At 44.7% G+C, this 24,381-nt stretch overlaps 1 protein-coding gene across 7 annotated transcripts; it reads left to right on the forward strand.

Annotated features, from left to right (window-relative positions):
• The first annotated feature begins 1,279 nt into the window (after positions 1-1,279).
• On the forward strand, positions 1,280-18,334 carry LOC122393868. 7 transcript variants are annotated; one of them, XM_043390294.1, is made up of 9 exons: positions 7,960-8,376; positions 8,820-9,176; positions 9,751-9,879; positions 10,216-10,359; positions 11,110-11,197; positions 11,951-12,142; positions 13,707-13,829; positions 15,084-15,186; positions 17,421-18,334. In XM_043390294.1, the coding sequence occupies exons 2-9, from the start codon at positions 8,833-8,835 to the stop codon at positions 17,765-17,767; spliced, it is 1,470 nt and encodes a 489-aa protein (XP_043246229.1). In that variant the 5' UTR covers positions 7,960-8,376; positions 8,820-8,832; the 3' UTR covers positions 17,768-18,334. The 7 variants fall into 7 exon arrangements, with proteins under 7 accessions (XP_043246234.1, XP_043246230.1, XP_043246233.1 ...); XM_043390299.1 differs by lacking the exons at positions 7,960-8,376; positions 8,820-9,176 and adding an exon at positions 1,280-1,298; XM_043390295.1 differs by lacking the exons at positions 7,960-8,376; positions 8,820-9,176 and adding an exon at positions 1,678-1,807.
• The last annotated feature ends 6,047 nt before the right edge of the window (positions 18,335-24,381 follow it).

The following is a 24,381-nucleotide window of genomic DNA, read 5'->3' on the forward strand; positions in this document are numbered from 1 at the left end:
GGCACATGAGAGCAGCGTCGGGAGTGGAGCAGCGGCCGCAGTAGGGCAGTGGGCTAACCGTAATTGGGGCGCGTACGGTAGGTGAAGGTCATCGTGTAGGAACATGGTTAGTTGTGAAAAGTTGCCACGGGATAAGAACGTAAACAGTTAATACATAATTTTAAATATGACATGCTATATGATATCTAGGACTGCAGTTCGTTGATGTGCATTGTTTACTGCTGATGGGATGATTTAAATTAGATTTTCTATGAAAGGCTAGGGATCCCTTTGACAATATTCTGGCACTCTATAAAGATAATTTGTATAGGTAACTAGTAGCCCATCAGAAGCTATCGAACGAGTTTTAAGTAGTCATTTCCGTTTGAGCATTCAGTAATTTAATATGATACGGTGGATCACAACCAGACGACAGATCGGTGCGCACTAATTGGTTCTAGATCATCTGATTAAATCAAGAGCGGTTCAAGGTCTGCTAGGAGTGTATACGAGAACTAGTGATTAGGTTCATGCGTGCAGCAGCAATTAGGACTTGAGATTACGATTAGGTTGGATAAATAATGCGTTTCTGTTATTCGCGTTCTTACGAGTTAGCGCCAATAATTACTCCACCAATATTGGCACAGGGCATTGTGAGGCGCAGACGGCTTGTTTGCCCGTCTCCTATGGCGTAATGTTTACCAGCATGACTGTATGAGACACAGATGCACTCAGTGTTCCATTTTTCAGACTTTTTGGTGGCAAATCACACCTAATGGGGAAATATTTTAATCCCTAAAATATGAATGACTGACTTAACTTCATCTCTGAAAAGAGTTTCATGTATTCCCAACAGCCAGTTCACATGTCACTTGACAATTGATGCATCCACATTCTTTTGTTCCACACCCTGTCAAGATCCTGACATGAAATCCTGGTTTATCAGTTGGCATAAAAATTGGCATTACACCATTTTGCAAAAATACTTCAGTTATTTACTTTCTTTTTTCTCATCCTAGGATTTTTCCTCTTCATCGGCACACCCAACCAATATCCAATTTTAGAACACTGGATGCACTTCTCTAAACACACGTCCAGACCGGAATAATAAGAGGGACACACCGTAACGTACGCAGGGCATATGCACGTTTTCCGCCAGTGGTACCGGCTACTGTTAGATTTCCCGCTTAGGTAATACTGGGTAACGAGGCAGTGAGAGGTTTCTATGGCAGAGGGAAGGAGTAGACTGGTACAGTGCAGTCGGAGAGTAAGTTGGAGATATGCCAAAGGTACACTGAAAACAAGTCGACTCGCCGTTGGTGGGTGAATCCGTGCCATAGGAGTGGTGCCACACGTGTTCACTCTTTGTAACCGGGTTGATACTTGCGGGTTGGGAAAGTATCAGGTAAAACACTCGACTATTATTCATACTACCCGCTTTTTGCAATGAAAGACCCTTCGAATGCGTTGTTGTAATCAGCGACAAGCGGGTTAAGAAATGACTCGCGATCGGAGAGTGAACAGTACACGCATTGGGCGTCACCATTACCCGCCGACACGGGATACACTCACATATTTGCAGGAAGTATCCGCCTGGCCCGTTATCTGTACCCGCCGCCGAACATCCGCGGGACTAAAAGTCCCGGATGTTCCCGGATGTTAGGGTACTCTTGGATGCCGGGTACAGTACCCTGACGTGGAAGATTTGCGGCCGAGTAACGCCAACGGTCGGGCACAACGGTCGCCATATTACCGCGCGCGGTGCCTTGGGAGTGTTGGGTCCGCTGCGTCTGCTGACGCTACAGTGCTCGGCTTTTATCTGAAGACGGTGAGTAATCATGCATTGTGATGGGACCAATATGATTATGATGAAATATTTATTTGTGTGGGTGGGATGCATTTTATCAGCTATCTAATACTGAGCTTATGTTAGTTACTTGCAGTTACTTGCACATGTTTGGTAGGTACGTACCTACCTACATTTTATGCTTGTGCTACTTGCTGGCAACCATTCATTTTTTGTGCAAGGTATTTCAGTGTTACCACAACTTGTCACCCATTTAAGATATTTTGCACCTGGTTGAGGGGGACATGGAAGTGCAAGTGATACATGCTATTCAAATCCAAAGTCTTCAGTGTTGGAATTTGACCATTTTCTGCTGAATAATTTTGCTCTCCAACCAAATATTCGCCTTTCAATAAATTATTCACAATGAATGATTAAGTTTTTTTTGTGATTTACCTTCTCCTTGATTTCAATGTAAGTTTTTGTACACAATCTTAGCATAAAGAAATCACAGTTAATATTTTTCCTAGATGGATAAGGTCATTTTTGAAAAGCATGCTCTGCACGTCTTTTATCAACAATTTGAAAAATAAAGAAGCAGAGGCGTAGGAACATCACAAAAGTTGGGGGGGGGGGCGAACAGTTTCAGCGAAACTTTGGGTCTTATTTTAAGGTGAACCCAAGTTCAACCCACCCACCCAACACGCACACCAACTTTCTCTGCATTTTTGGACTCATCTCAACCTGAGGAATCAATCACTGCATTTGGTTTTGAAGAAATGTAAATTTTAGGAAATTTTTGGGCTAAATGTTAGGGGCCATTGCTGCTCTGCCCTCCCTGTTCCTATGCCTATGTAAGGGAGTAATGATTTGTGTTCACGAAAGTAGCCCAATGGTCTTGGCCGGTGGCCCTGTTCAGTAAGATGCATAATAATAGCGGCTAAGTGAATATCAAGTAAAACTGAAATAGCATAATGTTTCAAACGGGTATGCTTGGGGCAACATATATAGTGATATTCAACGAACCCCGACTGGACTGGGCTCAGTTTATAGACTCGACTCGACTGGGCTGGGCTGTGAGTTGGCGGACAGTGACAAACGCTTCTCACTGTCTCAGTGTACACTACCTCGGATAAAAAGATCAATTTTTTTTAGTAGTCAACGCCAAAGCTAGCAGATGACTGTCCACTAGGTAGCTATTCGTGAAGTTCCCATCTTCTTCTTTGTGGGTTAAGGCGCATAGCCATCAGGCGTGAAGTTCCCAGAGTATATAGAGCTCCAACGTTCCTACGCCTTTGCATTAATTTGCAATAAACATTCGTCTGTCTTTGAACCTGGCATGAAAGTTCAAATATTCACTCAAAGACACAGTAGTCTTTGAACCCGGCATGGAAGTTGAAAGATTCACTCACAGACACAGTAGGAACTTATAACTCACGCACCTAAAATTGAAATGAATGCAACTGAAATAAGCAGATTTTCTGTAAAAATGTTTGTTACTCACAACCAGACTTGTGCCTGGGCCAAAAATCAGGATCCAAGATCCACTGGTCACTGGATCCCACACAAAATCAGAATTTTAGGATCCAAGATCCCCCTGGGGCCTGGATCCCATCCAAAGTCAGAATTTAAGGATCCAAGATCCCCTGGATTCCACACAAAAACTAGAATTTTAGGATCCAAGATCCCCTGGATCCCATGCAAAATCAGAATTTCAGGATCCAAGATATCCTGGATCCCACGCAAAATGGGAAATTTTAAGATCCAAGATCCCCTGGATCCCATGCAAAATCAGAATACCTGGATCTTGCGCGAAACAAAATTTAGGATCCAAGATCCTCTGGATCCCACGCAAAGTCAGAACCTTAAGATCCAAGATCCCCTGGATCCCACGCAACATCAAGACTTCAGAAAAACCAAAATACCTTGCATTTTGCACAAAATCAAGCCTTGAAGGTGATAAAATCAATCATAGATGAATGATGATGACTAGCATGAATCTGTCCTGCTCCACTTTTTTATTACCAAACTGATAACTGTCTGGTTGTGGTGGACCCTGTCCATTGTCATTACATGACAGCTAAAAAATTGATGGTGACTTAGGCTCATTTCTTATTTCATCTGTTTCCTTGTGGAATGTTTTGGTAAGTATATGTCTATGTTGGTATGTCAAAACTTAAGGAACCAAAATTCCTTGGATTTTGCACAAAAACTAGCCTTAGAGGTGATGAAGTCAATCATTGATGTAAAGAAGCATGACTATTTATTCTGGTCTCCCTTTTTATCATTGAACTGATAACTGTTTGGATGTGGTGGGCCTTGTCAATTGTTATTACATGACAGGTCAGAAATTATTATGGCAGTTCCTTATTACCATCTGTTTACTTGTGGCATGTTTTGTTAAGTATCTGTCTATGCTGATACGATTCAAGTTAAATCTAGCATAATCAGGTTGTGCAGCAGGCTCCAAAAGCCTGTGGGCATAAAGTTAAACTCACATTGTTAATATTATGCCTCAACAAAATCAGAAGCTATTTTAAGGAAAGGAACATGATTTGACAATCACCAAAATGCCAGACTCGCAGCACCTGCCTCTGCCTGTCCTATGAAGGATTGGAATGGATGGTCTTCCTTGGTCCTAATGAGGCTAAACAATATGTTGCTTTTCATATATAGGGTGTTCCTTCCTTTTTCCCTCACCTGGCACGCTTCCAGACAAAACCTGCAATGAAGTTTGCTAGTCATTACACAACAAAAAGCTTCTAGATCTATTGTTGTTGAATACTAAATGATTTTAATCTCTGAAAGCAAAACTGGAGCCAATAATTCAATCGCTGCATGCTAAATTCAGCTGATGTATATAACCTTCAATCAGCAGCTGTGATGTTGGCACTGTAAACAAAAGTCACTCCTCGAAAATGGCATGGACGCAAAGAAAATATTTGCTTTATAATACTTTGCCATAAACTTATAAGACTAAAATCAAGGACGTCATTGGAGTACCGTGTACTGATTGGTATGCCTGTTGGATTACCCATCTCTTCGGACTACCACACCTTGCGTTAGACCCCTTGTACCTGTGACGTCATATTAATACCCACCTCGACTTTGTGATAATACATAGCCTATGCTATAGATGGCCTTGACATTTTACAATCGGAGGTTGGTGCACGGCGGTGGTGACCGTCTCTCAATATACCCTGGTGGTGACCTTGCCTATGTTTACTTTCGGGTGGCAATTTTCCCTGCACTTTATACTTTCCAGTACCTTCCTGTTGATGCGCCGCGTACGCCCCTAATGTCAGCCCTGTGACTCTATTGCCTTGCTGGTATTCTATTGCCTTGCTGTGACTAAAATTTGGTAAGTAAATTTGGTAATAAGATCATGAACGGAGGAATTTATTGACCCGTGGAATCAGTATATTTCGCCAATCGCCGATGGTTTATGCCAGTCTCAAACAGAGCACGGGGTGATAAGTTATCACCCCGTGCTAGTTATCACTGATAACTAGTAATACAACTTGACCAAGCCTATTTTAATGTCAATCGACGATTAAAATTAATCTACAGTTTAACATTAATCTACAGTTTAACGATCGACGAAATTATGCATTGCCTTGATAAAGAAATACCTTCGTCCATGATCACAGGACTTCTCATGGTCACAGGGCTGCCATGTGAGAGGCATACATTAACTTTTTTGGGGTTTTGGGCAGAATGCTATTTTTTCGAGAAAATATTTTGTTGGAAAATTGAAACATTATACTTAGCATGAAAGTTCTTCATCAGTCTTTCGTCAGTCAACACTTCATAGAATCACAGAGGTTAGTTCAGCTATGACTTGTGAGTAAACTATGGCCTTTGAGAACTCTAGATCTGAGGACTTGTCATCTGAGTGAGTTCTTAATTGTTAATTGTTCAAGTGTAATGTCATATGCTCATATGGTAGATCAAAAGTTGAATCTGAGGCCCAAGCCTAATGATAAAAACCAGAGTAAATTTTAGGTTCATTGAGCATAATAGCCAAATGACATAATGAACAATGATCCTAGTAAAATGTAGCATCCATGATCATCAGAACAACAAGATGAACAGTCCTTGCTTATGATATTTCCTACATTGTGGCTTCTCTTATTGCTATTTGCAAAGCAAAATAGATCTTAAATCATTCATGATCATTCAGTCATAACATATTCAGTAGGTAGCCAGTGCCAGGCTATTGGTTATCAATCCCACAACCAACCTCATGAGTTAGAACTCAGTCACTCACTCTCAATAATACTATCTCAATATTTGGATGGTACTGCTGACACTTCATTCAGTATACTCACTACTAAGTGCTTGGCAGTAAGTAGTTAACACTGAAGTAACAACATGTACCATCAAGGTACATGTGAGGGTGTATGCACATAATCTAACATCCAATTGCAACTTAGAATATAGCATCCAATGCCAAATATCACCTAAACCTTCAACTGAGGAGTCATAATGCAAACCCTCCAAACAAATTAAGGTTGATTCAGGACCCAAGATCCACAAGATCCCTCGACAAATTGAAAATGCAGGATCCAAGATCCCCAGGATCCCTCGCCAAATTGAAAATGCAGGATCCAAGATCCCCAGGATCCCTCGACAAATTGAAAATTCAGGATTCAGGATCCCTCGACAAAATCTGAAGTGCAGACTGCAGGATCTAGAATCTCCAGGATCCCTTGACAAATCTGAAGTGCTGGATCCAAGATCCCCAGGATCCCTCAACAAAATCTGAAATGCTGGATCCAAGATCCCCAGGATCCCTCGACAAAATCTGAAATTCTGGATCCAGGAACCACCAAGATCCCAAATCTTGGATCCAGCGGATCCTGGATCTCGGATCTTTTTGGGATCTTGGCACAAGTCTGCTCACAACTTCAAACATAAATTTTTCACAAACCAAGCTATAAATGAAGCGGGGAATAATTTATATCACTAGATTTTTGGTTGTTTGTAGCAACAACTATTCACTTTGTAATACATCAAAATTTGAGGAATATTTGGACAGTTCAAGGACTGTCCAAATGTTGACAATGACAGAATGCTCAAGGACAATGAACAATCAGGGCTCTAGGTCTGTGGTATGTTAAATATCAGGTTCCTCCAATGGCGGTCAAGTCGCGCCTAGAATGTCGAGCGAGTCAGCGGACACAACTTCGGCAGGTAAAGCGTTCCAGCTGTTCATGGTACTGGCGCTGAAGCTGTTTCGCCGTGGGGTCACCGCCCTGGGTTTGAGTGGTGACTGGTACCATTTTCACTAAATTCTATAAATGACATCACTGGTGCGTTTGCCCACATGACTGTAGGCAGAAGACCCCGTAGTTCATATTTTATTGAATATTATTTGGGGTTGTGCCCTTATGATCGAAAGGATCATAACGAACGAAATTCATTTCCTTCGTTTAATGATCCTTTCCTTGGTGTTGCTAATTCTGTATGCTTGGTTAGGCGAATTTACAATTGGCTCAGAATGTTTTTGCACTTATTGGTTTCAGATGAATGTGAAGCTATCATGTTCTTTGTGTCACCACACTGACACAGACTTGAGAGAGTTTTGCCTGCATTTGCGACGACATGGATCAGACCCTTATTTTCACGTGGATTGCCCGATGTGTCGCAAGAAGTTCACCACTGTTCGGTATTGGAAAGATCATGTTTTGTCTAGAAAGTGTTCTCCGGTTGAAGCTGCTGGTTGTGCTTCAAATGCTCCAGAGACATCTTCGTCTCAAAATCAACAAGAAACTGGTGTCGAGATTGATTCTGACTCTGGTGACAAGGTTGAAGACGACCCTGGTGCTCACGATGTGAGAAAACAACTGTTAGGACTCATAATCAAACTCCGCGCCCAAAATGTGACCGAAAATAGCTGCCATGCTGTGCTGGAGTTCATTGAGGACTTTTCGAAAGAAGTCATCCAAGAGTGTCTGAGCTTATGTGGGGAGGCACCATGCTGCCATCTTGAAGAATATTATCATAAACTCAAGACTCTGAATGAGCTGAGCAAGTTACAGGGTAGCGACCACCTAGAACGCACAGCTGTCAAGGAGTTTGAAACGGTTGATCCTGTATCTGTGACATTGGGCACAGACGAACATGGGAACAGCTGTGCGTTCTAGGTGGTCGCTACCCTGTAACTTGCTCAGCTCATTCAGGAGTGTCGCAGATGCAATGGAACTACGCGGTCGTATGAGCGGCGGGCAACCTTTCAGGGGAGAGGTTCCGGAAGCGGCTGCTGCATTGACGAGAGGGGCACAGCTTTTCAAAAAGGCGCTAATAAACGGCGAGAAGTACTGCGCGGGTGAAGCTCTGCTGCTGCACACTGGTGTCGCTGTGATTATCTGCATTTGCAAACATCCAAGCAGCGTTGAGTCGGACAAACAATTCCTGGTGCAGCACCAGGTGGCCATTTATGACACATCCTTGGGAGCTTTTATCATTTCTGGAACAGATCAATATGATGTATTCGACTGTGCGAGTCTCGTTGATCCCCAGCCCCTCGGCACGTACTGGATCAATGACCACCACTATGCCGTTCCTCGGAGGCTGATACCCGGCTACGGGATGCTGTAGAACGATAGGTAAGTGTGATGAACATTTATATCTTTACATTGGGAGCATCCACTTTCAGTGATTATGCTTGCATTTTGCAACGTGCACTTGCGCGGGATACGACCGCAAAATGCGGTAAATCAGGGATGCAAAGTCAAAGTCATAGCTCAAATCCGCTGTTTTTGCCAAAATATGAGTTAGAGAACGAGCGTGTTGTAAACGAGCGTGTGTAACGTGCTCCTTCTGTGCCGAAGCTAGACGGCTTCGAAGTCTAGCCTGTGGTTTCGGCTTCCCACGTTTCAGGTCTGAATGTCACTGGCCTCGGTTTTTGCTTCCAAATTATAATTTTGGAAGCCATTGGTTTCGGCTTCGGTTTTGGCTTCCTATTACCGTCCTGGCTTCGGCACGGCTTCCAGCCCAACCCTGGCCGCGACAGACTTTGTGGCTAAATGTGTAATTCGAATATTTACAGGACCACGATCGCCATGCTGACCTACGTGGTGCAGCAACACGACATCAACCGACTTGTGACTGTGAAGAATAAGGGTGATGTTTTGGCGGCCGCAAAAGAGGCGTTTTCTCTGTCTGGCAGTTATTGCTTAGAGCTTTACCACAAGGAGTCCGAATTGTATGTTCGCATCGATAACCCAGTAGACGACCTACCATGTGGCGGACGGATTCGCCTTGTCCCCGTCCAAGTCTCCAGCCCACCAGTGTCATTCATCCAAAGATGTCTCAGCACGGCCGACACCATCCCCGTCCTGACGATGACAGCTTCTCCTGGCGCCTTGGGAACTCCCTCCTGTTCCAAGGATTCAGCAGTGATCGAGTAAGTCCTTTGTACGACCCTACTAACATATTCATTTTCCTTTTTGATTTACCTTTGTCTTTCATTACCATCCGGAAATGTTAATTATCACTAGAGTACTAGAGTTGCAAAGTTGAAGCCCGCAGGCCTGGCGCGGGGCATGGACTTAGGCCCGGCGGGGCAGAGTGGGTCTCGCATGAAGTGTTTGCCGGGCTGTGTCGGGCTCCCTGCCCATGTGGTCACACTGTTAGACGCCGGGTGGCAGGGCCTTGGTGGTGCACAGGCCTGACTGTCACCGTTACGGGTCGTGGTCGGGTCACACCAAGGTCTGAGCGGGGGCGGAGCCGGTGCGGGGCTTTGGTATGGGGACTTTGTGTATCTCTAATTATCACACACATTTTGGCGACAGGCTGAAATTCTCTTCTGAGAGTTTTTTCGTTGTCTGTTATATTGTTTAATTAATGACTATATTATTTAATTAATGGTATCATTACATTACAAACACCATACCGTCCCCGGTGTGCCACTGCTACAAAGTCGGTATACTTCCATAGCCATGAATTGAAGATTCAACATTGCTATTCGTTTCTTTCAGTGACCTTTTGGTGCCATGCTCTTCCTCTGTGAGTTCTGCCGTCGGCGAAACGGCACAGGACCCGCTTGCTCTCACCGACGGCGGGACCAGTGACAACGAGTCCAGCAAGGACGCCGGGACCAGTGCGAGGTATATATGTGCTAATCATCTGGTATGTGCTGTAACATGGAAACAACAATTGGGAAGCCGACTTCTTTCAATATTGTTCATACTCATGCTCTAAGAGACTAAGAGTACAATTTGAAAACAAGAAGACAGGTGCATTACTCTTTTGATTTGTATCGTTTGTAATGCAATATTAATTCGTGTTCTTGGGTTGCAACACTATAAATATCCAATCCAATAAACATGGTGACAGATTTCCTGTATAAAGTGATACCCCCCCCCCCCCCCCTATTCACCCGCCAGCCTTCACCCACCATTTGCTGTGGCTTGCCATTGGTATATGACGTAATTGTTTCTTAGCCGGCAGGTGTTCGTCCTGGACACGAAAGCGCTTCCACCATCCGTCCGCGAGACTATGGAAAACGGCGGTGACCACAGCAAAGGAGAGCGAAGAGACATAATGGCTGCTGTGTATGAACAGTACACGAAGACGTGTCGCAGCAGGTATGAAAACGATAATCTGTGAAGCCCAACATAGTTTTTAACAGTAAACTCGTACCTCAGTCATTGGATGGACTGCCGGAATGGGGCAACCGTCCCGCTGCTTCCCAACAAACAAACAAAAGAGCAACGAAGCATCCTGGCAGCTAGTCTCCTTGGCATTTCATGAACCTGCTATTGTATTGGAAAAGCCTAGAAAAGTTATTTACGAAAGTTGTACGTGGGGCTACAAGCAGTGATATACCCATCGTAAATGCCTTTTTACTTAATATCCCAGGGATGTTGCATGTTTTCTGCGACCCCTAAATGTATTTCAATGAGCCTAAAAATGTGCATGCACATTGCACATTATGCTACCATGTGGAAATCGTGCATCCCTTATGAGCTAGACATTTCAATTTGGGGGGAACATAGGACCACTAATGGTGAGCCATTGTAGAAGGTTAAGGGGATGTGCCTAATTGTTTCGATGCAGAAGAGTGTGAAAGAGGCACGAAGTCTGATACATTTGCTTCATCGCAAGCGACTTTCATGAAGTTGTTTACTTGCTTAGACCAGCTTGAGCCCAACACTTTCCGCGGCCAGACATCGCTTCAGGCACGCCGTGCCTGAAATTTTTCACAACGCGGTGCCTGTACTTACTCTCATTTTGCATCTCTATTCTAAACTGTACGTTTTATGAGACATGACGCTGAATTCACTGTGCCATTCATTGTGTCGGAATGCATTCGCTGATATGATTTTCTGTAACAGGTACCTGAACAACGTAGACGCTATCGCAGCTGACGTCGCAGAACAATTCCCTGGGTTCGGGAAAGGACTGCGGCTGTCGGACCGGCTGGTGAGTTCTGGAAATCATGTGATAAAATGTCTTTCTCTCATCGTCAACTCAGTGTTATCACTGTTCACCATAGTCAACGTCCCCACCAATCTCCAATGTTACACGCTCCTGTCGCCGATTCCATTGTCCAGTGCGCGAACTGAGCAAATATATTAGCCACCGACATGTAATGATCTACTGATTCTTTTATTTCCGTTGTTTGTTCTGTTCATTTGCTTGCTGTATAATGAACGAGTACAAGCCGAAGTCAATTGACAAAAGATGTTGAGATCCCCTTAAAATATCAAGCCAGGCCTGCCCCCTCCCCCCACCACTATCAACCCAGTAGATCTGTAAGCCCAGCAATAAACTCAAATATCATCTATGGAATATGACACCAAGTCTGGCTTGGTGCCGGGCCAAGCATGTAGGTACTGAGTAAGCTCGCTTTCAGACCTGTCATAACACATACAGCAGCTGTCATACCGTGACTGACACTGGCAGACCCTGGCCACTGCAGTCGAATTTCGCATATGTGCTTTGAACTCGAGAAACGTATTTGAATATTCTTTTCAGTATTTGAATTCCCGATAGGTCATTTCTGTAGCTGATATTGATAGTGATACATATATGTACATAATTGTAGTCACGGCTTTGTGCCTGCGTTTTTTTTTTTTTTTTGTCTGTGATTGATCGTCGCAACAGCGTTAATGGCTGGCAACTTTTTGTAGGTATATTTACTAACAAAATATTGGTATGGTGTGCATGTTACAGAAACTTGTGAAGGAGTCACTGATCAATAAGTTCAAGAATAAGAGGAAAGCATGCGACGACCTCGAGGTTCAGCAGCGCAAGAAGACACCGAAGAAGCTTCCCAACTTCCTCCCAGACATCTCCCGTGTGGACGGGATGAAGGTGCACGAGTGCGTACTCGACATGAAGAAGGGCACTCTCAACGAAAGCCAGGTACGTGTAAAGCCTTAACCCCATTTCCTGGCATACAGCCAACAAGGAATTGCTTTGTAATTGCTTTGTTGTTTGGTCCCTGATTATTCATCATTGGTCATCCTGTGATCGGCGCCACCTTCGGAATATCGGGGATGCCCCCCCCCCCCCACCAGGTCATTCGACTCCTATACATCGTTTATTAGAAGCGGAAAAAGTCTTGGAAGCGTCGTCAACAATCATTTCGCAAATATTTCTGTCATTTTTGGTGCTCAGACCTGAGTTAATTTCTGTAGTGGTGACGACCGAATCTTCCATCAGCGTTTTGCAGCATATCCAAATGTTTGATGTTTGATGTAAATAGCAAAACGAAATTAACTCAAATATGTATAGTTTCCGAGGAGACTGTCATTATCATATTTATGCTACTTTTAATTTACATTATGCTCCTCGCTGCCGCTCTAAACAACCTACAAATACCTACAAATTGGAACTCGATAGATTCAACCGTTTCTGCATTACGGGGTAAGAATCCTGAAATTTACAGATGGGCCATGCATATTGCACGTGATGTCTAGCCACACATCAAAATTGAGCACAAACGGCCAAGCCATTTTGGAGATATAACACAAAACATGTTCATAACATCCTTCATTCTGCACGTGCCACGTGCTACATTCATCACGCATACTCGTATATGGTCCGGGGTTAGTCTCATTCAAGGCAGAAGGGATGAAGCTACCCACCAAGGAAGACCGCGCGTGAATCGGGCCTGCGGCTGCAGAGATATAAGTTCGTCAAAAGCGTAATGGGGCCGTGCCGTGTCGGGCCGCTCATACTCAGATTTTTCCAGTATTCCTCGAAGAACTCGCTCGCGCTTCGCGCTCGCTCGTAATGAGGTCGTCGAGAGGTTATACGCTAGTTATAAAAGCGTTGCACAAACGCCATTTAAGTGTTCACTCGACGTAAATACGATGTTGTCGAAACGTTGCGACGGCATTCAATTGCATACTCGGCTTACGTTCAAATGACGTTTTCTGGCGTCTGCATTTTTACGTTGTGACAACGTAAAATTGGCACGTTGTGACAACCCTTTTTCAACCCTCTTAGTACCTTGTAACAACGTAAAATTGTTACCTGGGCTGTTCACTGTGCATAATTATGTATAAAGTACGAATAGCAGACCCTGGCCACTGCACTCGAATTTCATATATGTGCTTTGGACTCGTGAAACGTATTTGAATCTTCTTTTCAGTATTTAAATGCTCGATAGGTCATTTCTGTAGCTGATATTGATACATATACATAATTGTGGTCACGTCTTTGTGCCTGCGTTTTTGTCTGTGATTGATCGTCGCAACAACGATAATGGCTGGCAACTGTTTGTGTGTCCATGTCAAGTGCCTTGTCTTGCGGCCTCCAATAATGTAAAATATCTATGCAATATATGGATGAAAGTAAAATAGCGCTAAGTACTGCTTTTTAAAACGCTCAAGAGAATAAAAAGCGGTGTTTCCTTGTTCAAGTGAAATTAAAATGTATTCAGTAGTAAGGCAAGTTATCGACAAGGCGTGATTCTCCGCAGGTGCAGGAAGCGATGAAGATAACTCTCCCAGACCGGCGTCGGATGCTGGCCGGTGTCAAACGCGCAAGAAAAAGCATCGCAGGAGTGAAAGCCAAGTATCCACTGCTTTTTAACGAAAATGAGGTATGTGTAATTCGAATGGCTGACTGCCCACGCTCGGCTAGCGGGGGGGGGGGGGGTGAATCTGGCCCTTCAATCATCTCGATTGCTCATAAGCGGATATTGACATGTGACTTACAGAACCTCCTTCTGCACCAGTTCGACGTTACCCCTGAATGTTTGAATGAGATTGGCCCTGAAAATTTCTGAAAATGGCATTTTGATAACATCATCCTATCCAGCGGGGAGTTCAAAGTGTGAAAGACACTTTGAACATATTGTATCTTACCTAATAATTGCAAGACAATGCAGAGCATTGTGAATTTCTGTCGACGAAACCTCACGATTGAGCATAAATGGGCATAAGTCACGTTTTTGTTCGCACCTGCTTGCCCTTTTTAGCATGCCATTTTCTGCACAATCGTGCACATACACATTAACCCTATTACTGGGGGGGGGGGGGGATCGGCCCCCGCCGGTAGTTTTTCAAATCTGACAGAAAACGTCTGGAGCCAGCTTCCTGAAATTTGATGACTTTTTATTGAGCACCGTGTGCCAATTTTTTTGCCTTTCGTATAGCCCATTGTCGTCCCCAGGGCCAATTTCTCCTGGACACTTTTCGGCCGTCTTGACGATTTCGATATACTGGGACCGCTTCTGATTTTCGAATATTATAAAAACCGGAGTATATATCATAGCCCTATTCATCAAGTAGCTGCTCCTAAAACATTATCTTAATTGGATAAAAAACAACATCATAGAGTTTTTAGTGACAACGTGAAAATCGTGAAATATTAGGGGAGAAAGCCACTGTAAACCCAAATTTTTGACTTTTAAATTGTTTTATAGCACATCAAATAATTCACGATGAGGGCAATTGAATGGCGTTTGTCCCATCGAAATCGGCCGGTTAGTCAGAGACCTTAAGGGGGCCGAATCGCCCCCCCCCCCCCACACACACACACCAGTAAACGAACTCCAGGTTCAGAAAGCCCACCAGTAATAGGGTTTAGTTGGCCTGGTGTTTAATTTCCAGTAATGTATTGGCTATGTCTGTGAAGCTTGTCCTAGTCATTGTTATATAGTTCCTCTCTGTTCGTCAGTCTCGTTCTGTCCTGTCCTGTTTTATATTCGTTATCCGTCCATTCTCAAATCGCGTGGAATGTTTTCGGTAGTTTTGTTTATGTAACCTTTCTGTCAGTGCTCCTCACCCCAATCAACATCATATTCTGTTAGTAATTAAAATAATTATCACCATTGTTCATCACTGTTCCGCAGATATGGGAAGAGTATGCGCGACTGAAGTCGGACGCTCGGGGCGGCAAGGCCGTCCAGGCTGATGCACTACGGGAGCTCAAAAAAGTTCTTCGCAACGTACCCGGTAAGGGACAGTAACAGTCGGGGAACAATTTGCCCGATAGATTTGTAATTTGCATGCATCTTTTTTCCTCGCCTCACGTCCAATTCGACAGGTCGCATTAATTCATAGCTTCCCCTTTCACAAAGGGTTAAAAGATGGAAATTAAGACACCAAGCTGCATCAAAGGAGTTGTTTTTAATCAAAAGTTAACTCTTTCAAGTTTGACCTTTTTAACTCGTTAACGCTTTTTAACTTTTTTTCGTCTGATCTTGAGGAAAATTTCCTAAATAGATGTCATCGATTCGTCATCGAATTCTACAAAATTGTAGGATAGCATGTGACGCAGGCCTTTACACACTTAACATGACCCGTTTTGACCTGAGCTTGGCATTTGATTGTGCCTATCACACCTTTCCCTGTCATTTGTCAATGTATTATGCTAGTTTGGGTTACATTGGTGCTGCCGATCTCCTTTTCTACGGCTAAGGAGACGCCAGTGTTCATCTCGCATCATGCTCTTTGACATGACCTAAGACCTTTCAAGAAAATTGTTATTGTGCTATAAACTCGTCTCGTTGATAGCTTTCCTTTGCCGCCTGCCTCCCCCCTTGCACCTATTGCTTCGGGAGTCTGTTATCGGCCGTGGGCGTTTAACGCCCCCTCCCGTCGCAACAACAACCCTAGTAACTGCCAGGTTAACCCGCGCCCCGTTGGGATCTGGCGACCCTCCCCCGTTGGGGGAGGGGGAGGGCATTTTGGCCCCCGAAGATATCTCGAGAACCACGCGACGTAGCGACAAGCGACAAACGGCGTTGGGTAGACCTGGTGGTGAACTCTCAAAAGCATATAAATTTTAAATCGAGGTCACGGGTCAGGTCAAACCGAGGTGAAACGTGAAATATCGCATTTTTGCTATGTTTTACTATGACGCCTGCTGAAATGAAGCTTTCCAGATGCTTCTTTTTATCAGGGAAGCCCTTAGACAGACACACGACCTCACTGAAGGGCCTAAGGGGTGGTGCACATCAAAGGTCAGGTCAAGGTCAGGTCACACAAGGTCAACTTTCAAACATGAAAAACATGGTCATGCGACACATGTTTTTAGGTCAACTTTCAGACAGGAATCCACCTGTAATGGTCTAGAAAGTGTATCTGAGACTTGGAAGCGAAAACTCAGTAGGAGAAGTCAAGGTCTAATGAGTTCAAGGTCACGCAAGGTCAAATGTGTAACATGACTACGCATAGTTGTGCGATACATGTTTTTAGGTTATTTTTCCAAGCGTAAGTCACTAAAACACTCTTTAACACTCTTATTTGTACCATGGATACTCTAAGAAGTCATTTAAATGCCAAATTTGAAGTTTGGATGGGTCTGCACTATTGATCAACCAGGCGGTCAACACCTAAGAGCTATAAGTTCGTAACCAAAAGTGATATCGGCCTGAAATTTTCAGTGTACATGCACTAGATAGGGTTCTAACACATATGTTCCGTTTTTTTTTTTTGAAAATTTTGAAATATAAAAAATATTCATTATTTTAAAAAAACATCATTTTTTGAAATATTTTTTTTAGAAAACTAAAATTTTGAAAATCCGAGATGGCAGTTTTGTAGGCCCGTCTTTTCTTTACAAAATCATGCAAATAACTTAAAGATTGATTAATAACTCTGACTTTGGTGAGCGTGTAAAGATGACACTATTTTTGACATGACCTCAGTTTGACCTCAATAACTCTTGACCTAAGGTGATCTATGACCTGAAATTTTGATGAAGGTGTCAAATTGATGTCCGGAAAGGTACCCAAAATTTGGCGGAGCTTCGCGCTGCCGCTTTCTTGCTATTTGCGAAAAAACACCGGGGGGCAAAATGCCCCTCCCCCAACGGGACGCGGGTTAAATAATGAATTGCTTTCCATTTCCCTTCCCCCAATGACTTCAGTTTCCTCCAATCCAATCAGTTTTCACTGCGGTATCGAAACAAGTGCTGGGGCGAAAAATACCCTCTTCGTGAGACTCGGTACATTGAAATGACTCAGATTTTGCGGTTACTTCATGGTCAGGAAAGGAGACATCTATAGTGTTTGGTTGGTTCAGTGCAAAATCTAGTGAGTTATACTTAGTGCAAACAATACATGACAGCTGTTCCCGTGATTGAGTAGCGATGTAACATACGAGTAAGAGTTGATGCTGTGATCTGTGCCTAGGTGTTGGCATAGATGAGAATAACATTGCGCATTGTTCTGTTCTCTGCATAGGCCACGACGCCGAAGGTCTGGTGGCCTCCCTGAAGGAACTGGAAACAGTTTTTGTAGAAGAGGAAGGACATCATACATACCCCGTGATCGTGCGGCGGGGTGGTAGTGCTGCCCTCTTCGTGGAGGGGGTGCACTGCGCCGCCCTCAGTGGGAGCGAGGAGCTCCAGCTCCTCACGTGGGCGGTATCGTTTTCCGTGTTCTGCCAGCCGCTCTACTACCTTGGCATCAAGAACACGGCCACTTTCCTGGCGGTATACGTAGTACATTCCGACGTTAAGAAGGATGTTCCGACGGCGCTCCAGGCCGTGCTCACTAAACTTCTCCCAGCCGGCGAGCTGCAGCACTGAGCGAGAGAGAGAGAGGTCCTGGTTTCCGACTCATTCGCCGGTTTTTCATTGACTGCGGTCGAACTGGACGAGGGCGTGGTCCTGTCACGCCCCACTGCCACATCGCCTGCCCATTATTCGCCCTTCATGGGAGCCACGGACGTTGCTTTGATGGCGGTGTATATGTGACAGGGCCCACTGCCACATCGCACAGTGGGCCGGGCGGCCGCCAGGAGCGCTGGAAATTATTTGCGCTCGAGTTATCGTTCAACTGACTGTGAAAACATTTCATTTACAACGTTTAGCGAGATACCACACCAATAAGATGTAAATTCAAGACTTCTAATACCATGCATGCATGCATGTTGCAATTTGCATACACTGCACTTAGTTTACTGAGGAGTTCAAAAGGCGTCATTCCTGGTAAGATTTTAACACACTTCCCGGCACTCACAGTTTCTCCATTAATGACCGACACATGAATTGGTCAAGGATACAATCTTCTCTCTCTCTCTCTCTCTCTCTCTCTCTCTCTCTCTCTCTCTCTCTCTCTCTCTCTCTCTCTCTCTCTCTCTCTCTCTCTCTGTCTCTCTGTCTCTCTGTCTCTCTGTCTCTCTGTCTCTCTGTCTCTCTGTCTCTCTGTCTCTCTGTCTCTCTGTCTCTCTGTCTCTCTGTCTCTCTGTCTCTCTGTCTCTCTGTCTCTCTGTCTCTCTGTCTCCCTGTCTCCCTGTCTCCCTGTCTCCCTGTCTCCCTGTCTCTCTCTCTCTCTCTCTCTCTCTCTCTCTCTCTCTCTCTCTCTCTCTCTCTCTCTCTCTCTCTCTCTCTCTCTCTCTCTCTCTCTCTCTCTCTCTCTCTCTCTCTTCTCTCTCTCTCTCTCTTCTCTCTCTCTCTCTCTCTCTCTCTCTCTCTCTCTCTCTCTCTCTCTCTCTCTCTCTCTCTCTCTCTCTCTCTCTCTCTCTCTCTCTCTATCTGAGGGTCGAGGCTTCGCATCGGAGGGTCGAGGCTTCGCATCGACCCTCCCCTGCCTGTTGTAGGATATAGAACCCCTCATATTGAAGGATATATTTCTTAAACTAGCAGGGAAAAGCATACAAAATCGACTACGGTTGGAAAGTGTAACACTAGCCCAATCTTTTTATACCGTCAAAATTAGGTGCCCGAAGTTACATTTTTATAAACGTATAATTTAATACATCTTTAATATTTCCTCTAATATTTTTGAAACCTGCTGCAAGCTTACTATATATAGGATCAAGTGAGTGATCCCAATGAATTCGGTTATGAATACGATCACAATATGCCCCTGTAGAAGGTATTGTAAAGTTCAGAGCGCTGGGCATCCCCGTTTTTGCACTGTCGCGAAAATAAGGTTTCGCATCGACCCTCCCCTGCCTGTTGTAGGATATAGAAACCCTCATATTGAAGGCTATATTTCTTAAACTAGCAGGGAAAAGCAGAAAAAATCGACTACGGTTGGAAAGTACAACACTAGCCCAATCTTACTATGCCGTCATAATTAGGTGCCCGAAATCACATGTTTGAAAGAAATGTAACTCAATGTATCCTTAGTATTTTCTCTAATATTTTTGAAAAATGCTGCAAGCTCACTTTTTATAGGATCAAGTGAGTGATCCCAATGAATTCGTTTATGAATACGATCACAACATGCCCCTGTAGAAGCTATTGTAAAGTTCAGCGCGCTGGGCAACCCCGTTTTTGCACTGTCGCGAAAATAATGTTTCGCATCGACCCTCCCCTGCCTGTTGTAGGATATAGAACCCCTCATATTGAAGGCTATATTTCTTAAACTAGCAGGGAAAAGCAGAAGAAATCGACTACGGTTGGAAACTACAACACCAGCGCAATCTTATTATGCCGTCAGAATTAGGTGCACGAAATCACATGTTTGAAAAAAATATAATTCAATGTATCCTTAATATGTCCTCTGATATTTTTGAAACATGCTGCAAGCTTACTATATATAGGATCAAGTGAGTGATCCCAATGAATTCGGTTATGAATACGATCACAATATGCCCCTGTAGAAGCTATTGTAAAGTTCAGCGCGATGCGCATCCCCGTTTTTGCACCATCGCGAATATAAGGCTTCGCATCGACCCTCCCCTGCCTATTGTAGGATATATAAATGAAGCAATTTGCAATTTTCAGGGCTCAAACGATAGAAAATTGAATTTTCTACAAGATGGTTATCTCGGATTTTCAAAATATTGAGTTTTAGGGGTCCAAAATGTCAAACCAAATTTTGAGAAAAATTTGATTTTTTCAAAAATTTGAATTTTTCAAAAAAATGAGACAAGTTGTCCTCGGGCATCAAAAGAAGAATCAGCATGCAAAATTTCAAGTCCGTAGCTCAATATTTGGTTGCTATAGAGGGCGCAAAAAGTAACAAAATATCCAATTTCATTTTTCAAACTCAAATTTTTGGTACTTATAGGGGTCGTAGAGCAAAACAAAAGACATTTTTGGAATCCTGAGATAAAACTGCATCAGATAGCATGTTTTGAATTCAAAATTTTGAATTTTGAAAATTTCGAATTTTTAACCCCTTTTTTCACTTTTTCACCATTTTGCGGGGGTCAAATCTCCAAATTCTTGCCACCATCGTGTTCTACGTCCAAAACTACCCCAAAAACATGTGTCACACGGTACTTAAATGTTATTTTGAAAATTCGACTTTGTGTGACCTTTGGTGACCTGACCTTGACCTTGACCTGTGCTCCAATTCGCTTTAGACACAATGAGACTTTTCTTACATCTTTTGGGCACATGCCAAGAAATTTTGAGCTCGCTGCTGTCGGTAGTTCGGTCTCTGGGGCCCAAAATGAAAACCCCTATTTTTTACCTTTGACCTGACCTTGACCTCAAGTTTGACCTGAGAACCAAATTTAAGTATTCATCAGATGCGTCTTGTTTAGAGCTTTCGTTTGCCGCCTCGCCTGTCCCGCTGCGACTAACCGTTCTCGAGTTATGGGCTGGGGACGTCTGACGGCCCCCCCCCCCCCCCCCCCCCCCCCCCCAGCAAGTGGTGTTATGAAAATACCCCAGCAAATGCCGGGTTTAAAACAAGTTTTAAATGCTAATCGAACACATCTTGTTGAGACCTTTCGATCGCTGCCATGCGCATCTCGCTGCGACCATTTGTTCGCAAGTTATAGGCTAAGGACGTTCACTACCCCTCTCCCAACCAGATGGTATAAAAATACCCCAGCAAATGCCAGTATAGCTCCTAAACTAGCAGCGAAAAGCAGAAAAAATCGACAACGGTTCGAAAGTACAACACTTGCCCAATCTTATTATGCCGTCAGAATTAGGTGCCAAAAATAACGTTTTTATATAAGTCTAATTGAATATAAGCTTATGTAGATGTCTGCAACATGTTGCAAACTCACTATTTAGAGTGCAATCAGATGAGTGAGCCCAATGAAATTGGTTATGAACATGATCACAATAACCGTGTGCATCATGTGCAGTCGTTTATTTTCACCAATAAGATGTTCATTCATGAGAAAAGAGCAATTCAAAATCTAGTCGAAATCGTTCAGATAGCCGCTTCATTCCCTAACCGTCAGTTAGACTGTGTTCGGAGCTGAATATTGGCCGTGACATCGGTCTCATACTTATTCACGGCACGGCATCGTATCCTATGATCAATTTCGAGTCTGTGGGTATTAATTTTTTGCACCCTGAGCACGTTTCATTTTTCGGCATTTCTAGCGCTCCTGGCGGCCGGCCGGCCTACTGTGCATCGCCTGCCCCTTATTCGCCCTTCATGGGAGCCTAGACACGGACGTTGCTTTGATGGTGGTGTATATGTGACAGGGGACTTTGTTTAAGTGTTTAAGAGGGTTACGTTTTTGCAGCGCTAAAACTAGAAAAAAAACTGGATCCCTGAAGTAAGGGAACGAATGGTACGAGAAGGCGTCAATGATTGTGCACTGTGACTGTGCAGTGAATAGAAAAATAGAAAGCGCATGCTTCTGTTATGTGTTATATTTCGTGTTGTATTTCGGGGAAATATATCCGTACTGACCGGGTAAGAACCGCGTGTATACCGAGTAAAGACTGCGCACGGGGGTAAAGTATCCGACAAGAGGGGGTAAAAGTACCCTCGGCAGGGGTGGTTTAAATATATTGGCGAGTAAGGTTATTCGCCAGTAACGGGTTATACGCCGGCAACGGGTTGAAATTCTACCACCCAGGGAAGAGTAAACATTGGCTGCGTGGGTAACAGAGCGAAGAGTAATCACTTCTCTGCGGGTACACGTAAAGAGTTAACCCGACGGTGGGGGGTCAGCTTGCTGGGGTATATCCGTCAGAACAGGATAGGGTGATCCGCGAGGGAAGTGTAAAAATTACCCTCTGGTGCATAGTCAAATATGGTTGCGAGTAGGGGTACCCGTAATAAACGGGTTTTACCCGCCGACGGAGAGTAGAATTGTTTTGAGTGTAAGAAGCCGAAGGTCAGGGGTGAGTCACCCAAAGGGCGGATAAGGCAAGCTGTAGTGTCCCGAATAAGTCCTCATACTTATTTTGTAAGGGTACCTTAATCGGTACTGGACAGCCTCAGGGGAGGTAACGATGTACTCCAGGACACGTAAGGCCTTGAAAGTAAATCCCAGGGTTTAAGGAAAGTTCCTGAGGAGAGTTCCAGGATATGAACGGTGGTCCCTGGGTCGTGAACGGAGGTGTTACACGCGGACCGGAAGAGGGCATAGGTAATCTCTCCCGGATAGAGAGATAAGTCGGATGTAAATCGTGTATGTGTGTACCATAAGTCTATCGGACGTGTGGGAATCCCATAAATTAGTAGGGTGGATATTTGTACATATTTATTCTGGACGGCCCTGCGATAAGTATCCTTGTCGCCGGTTAGCGGAGCATGCAAATGGATTTCGGAGAGACATTTATCCCGCCGGGGAGATCGTCGTCAGCCAGACACCTAACACTATCGGAGGGAATTTCGGGGGCTGCTAAATCGATTGGGGTGAGTGAATGGAGGGCAAATGCTTTGTATGGATGAGCGTAAGAATGATGAAGGATAAATCTTAGGATAAGGCCGATAGGAGTTAAGCAGAACTCAGGTTGGGCAGTCCAGCTAATGATTCTCGAGGGCAACTAAACTAGCAACGCTAACACGAACTAAGTGGGCAATTTTCATAATGGGGAGGCCAGTGATATAGGAATAGGTGACTGGACGAATGACCACATTCAATTTATCAACGTAATTACCACCCATATGTTTGGCAGTGGTCATCGGGACTTCGAATGCCCTGTCCTTCACCTACCCAACTGTGCCGCAAACCCAGCTGATCGGACCCCTCTATCCCTAATCCGAGCAGTGAAGAAGCATCTCGTGCATCATGGTCTATACAATGAACAGAATCATCAAGCCTCTAAATCAAAAAAGCATCTTCCATCAGATGTATTTGTACGCAAGGTGGATCTATATCTACATCTATCTCAGGATCTCATCACTATCTGGATCTCTCTCTAGATCTATCTCGGGATCTCTTCAACGACTCTCAAGCTCCCCTGTATCACAAGCTCTACTACCGAGTTCTTTCCAGCAGCAAATAGCTCTGTTCTTCTACAACCAGCTGAACGACAGCGGACTGCGGTGGTTGATGAACCTCAAGATGCAGTACTTTTCCCCATTTTCTTCTTCCTTCCTTTAAATCCCCTCGCTACAAATGTTCTTTCCAGCAGCAAATAGCTCTGTTCTTCGACAACCAGCTGAACGACAGCGGACTGCGGTGGTTGATGAACCTCAAGATGCAGTTCTCTTTCTTTTCTTTCTTAATCCCCTCGCTACACTCGCAGCTAGGTTCGGTGACCCCACAGGCGGCACCGACGACAGGCCCACATCAGTGGTGCCGCAATTTTCGGGAGGGACGGTGCCACAGTGGCCCGCGCTGTCCCAGTGGCCGCTACCACCCAATCTGCGCGGTCTGCGGCAGTGGCGCCCACCACGCCGACCAGCACAGCGTCCAGCTGGTCCCGTCCGACCAGCCCTACCCCAGGGCCCGCCGACCGGGCACGGCGCGAGGCCGCCGTTAGCCGTCACGGACCGCTCTATGACTCCGGTGTAGACGTGAGCCGACTGCATTGCCTACTCCCGCACTGTCCTGCCGTCTCACCTGCCCTCAGGGACCTTGTCGTTCACCGTTTTTTTTTTTGTGCGGCGCCGACATCGGGTACAGAGGGGAGCCAGGGGAGAGGGCCACGCCGAATAATCGGTCGGCACTCATGCAACCGGTCGGGGTCACCGCCGCCATTGCCGCGGAGGTCGCGGCGGGGACCGTTCTCAGCCCCACCATTCACCGATTTCGTGACAAATCCCCTGAGCGCGCGTGATAAAGCCGACGGCAGTGTCCGGCTGATCCTGGACTTGTCACAACCGACCGGGTTCACTATTAATGACGGGATCGACTTGGACGAGCTCAGACTTTCTTACACCACTATAAATGACATTTTCCAGTCGATCTTCGCAGCTGGCGGTCCCGGCGCGATCCTTGCAAAATTAGACTTACAATTAGCTTTCAAACTAATTCCGGTAAAGCCCGACCAGTGGAGGCTCCTCGGCTTCCGATGGCAAGATCGGTTCTACTTTCAGG

The sequence above is a fragment of the Amphibalanus amphitrite genome, unplaced genomic scaffold (assembly GCF_019059575.1).
Source record: "Amphibalanus amphitrite isolate SeventyFive unplaced genomic scaffold, NRLGWU_Aamphi_draft 000559F_arrow, whole genome shotgun sequence".
NCBI classification, from domain to species: domain Eukaryota; kingdom Metazoa; phylum Arthropoda; class Thecostraca; order Balanomorpha; family Balanidae; genus Amphibalanus; species Amphibalanus amphitrite.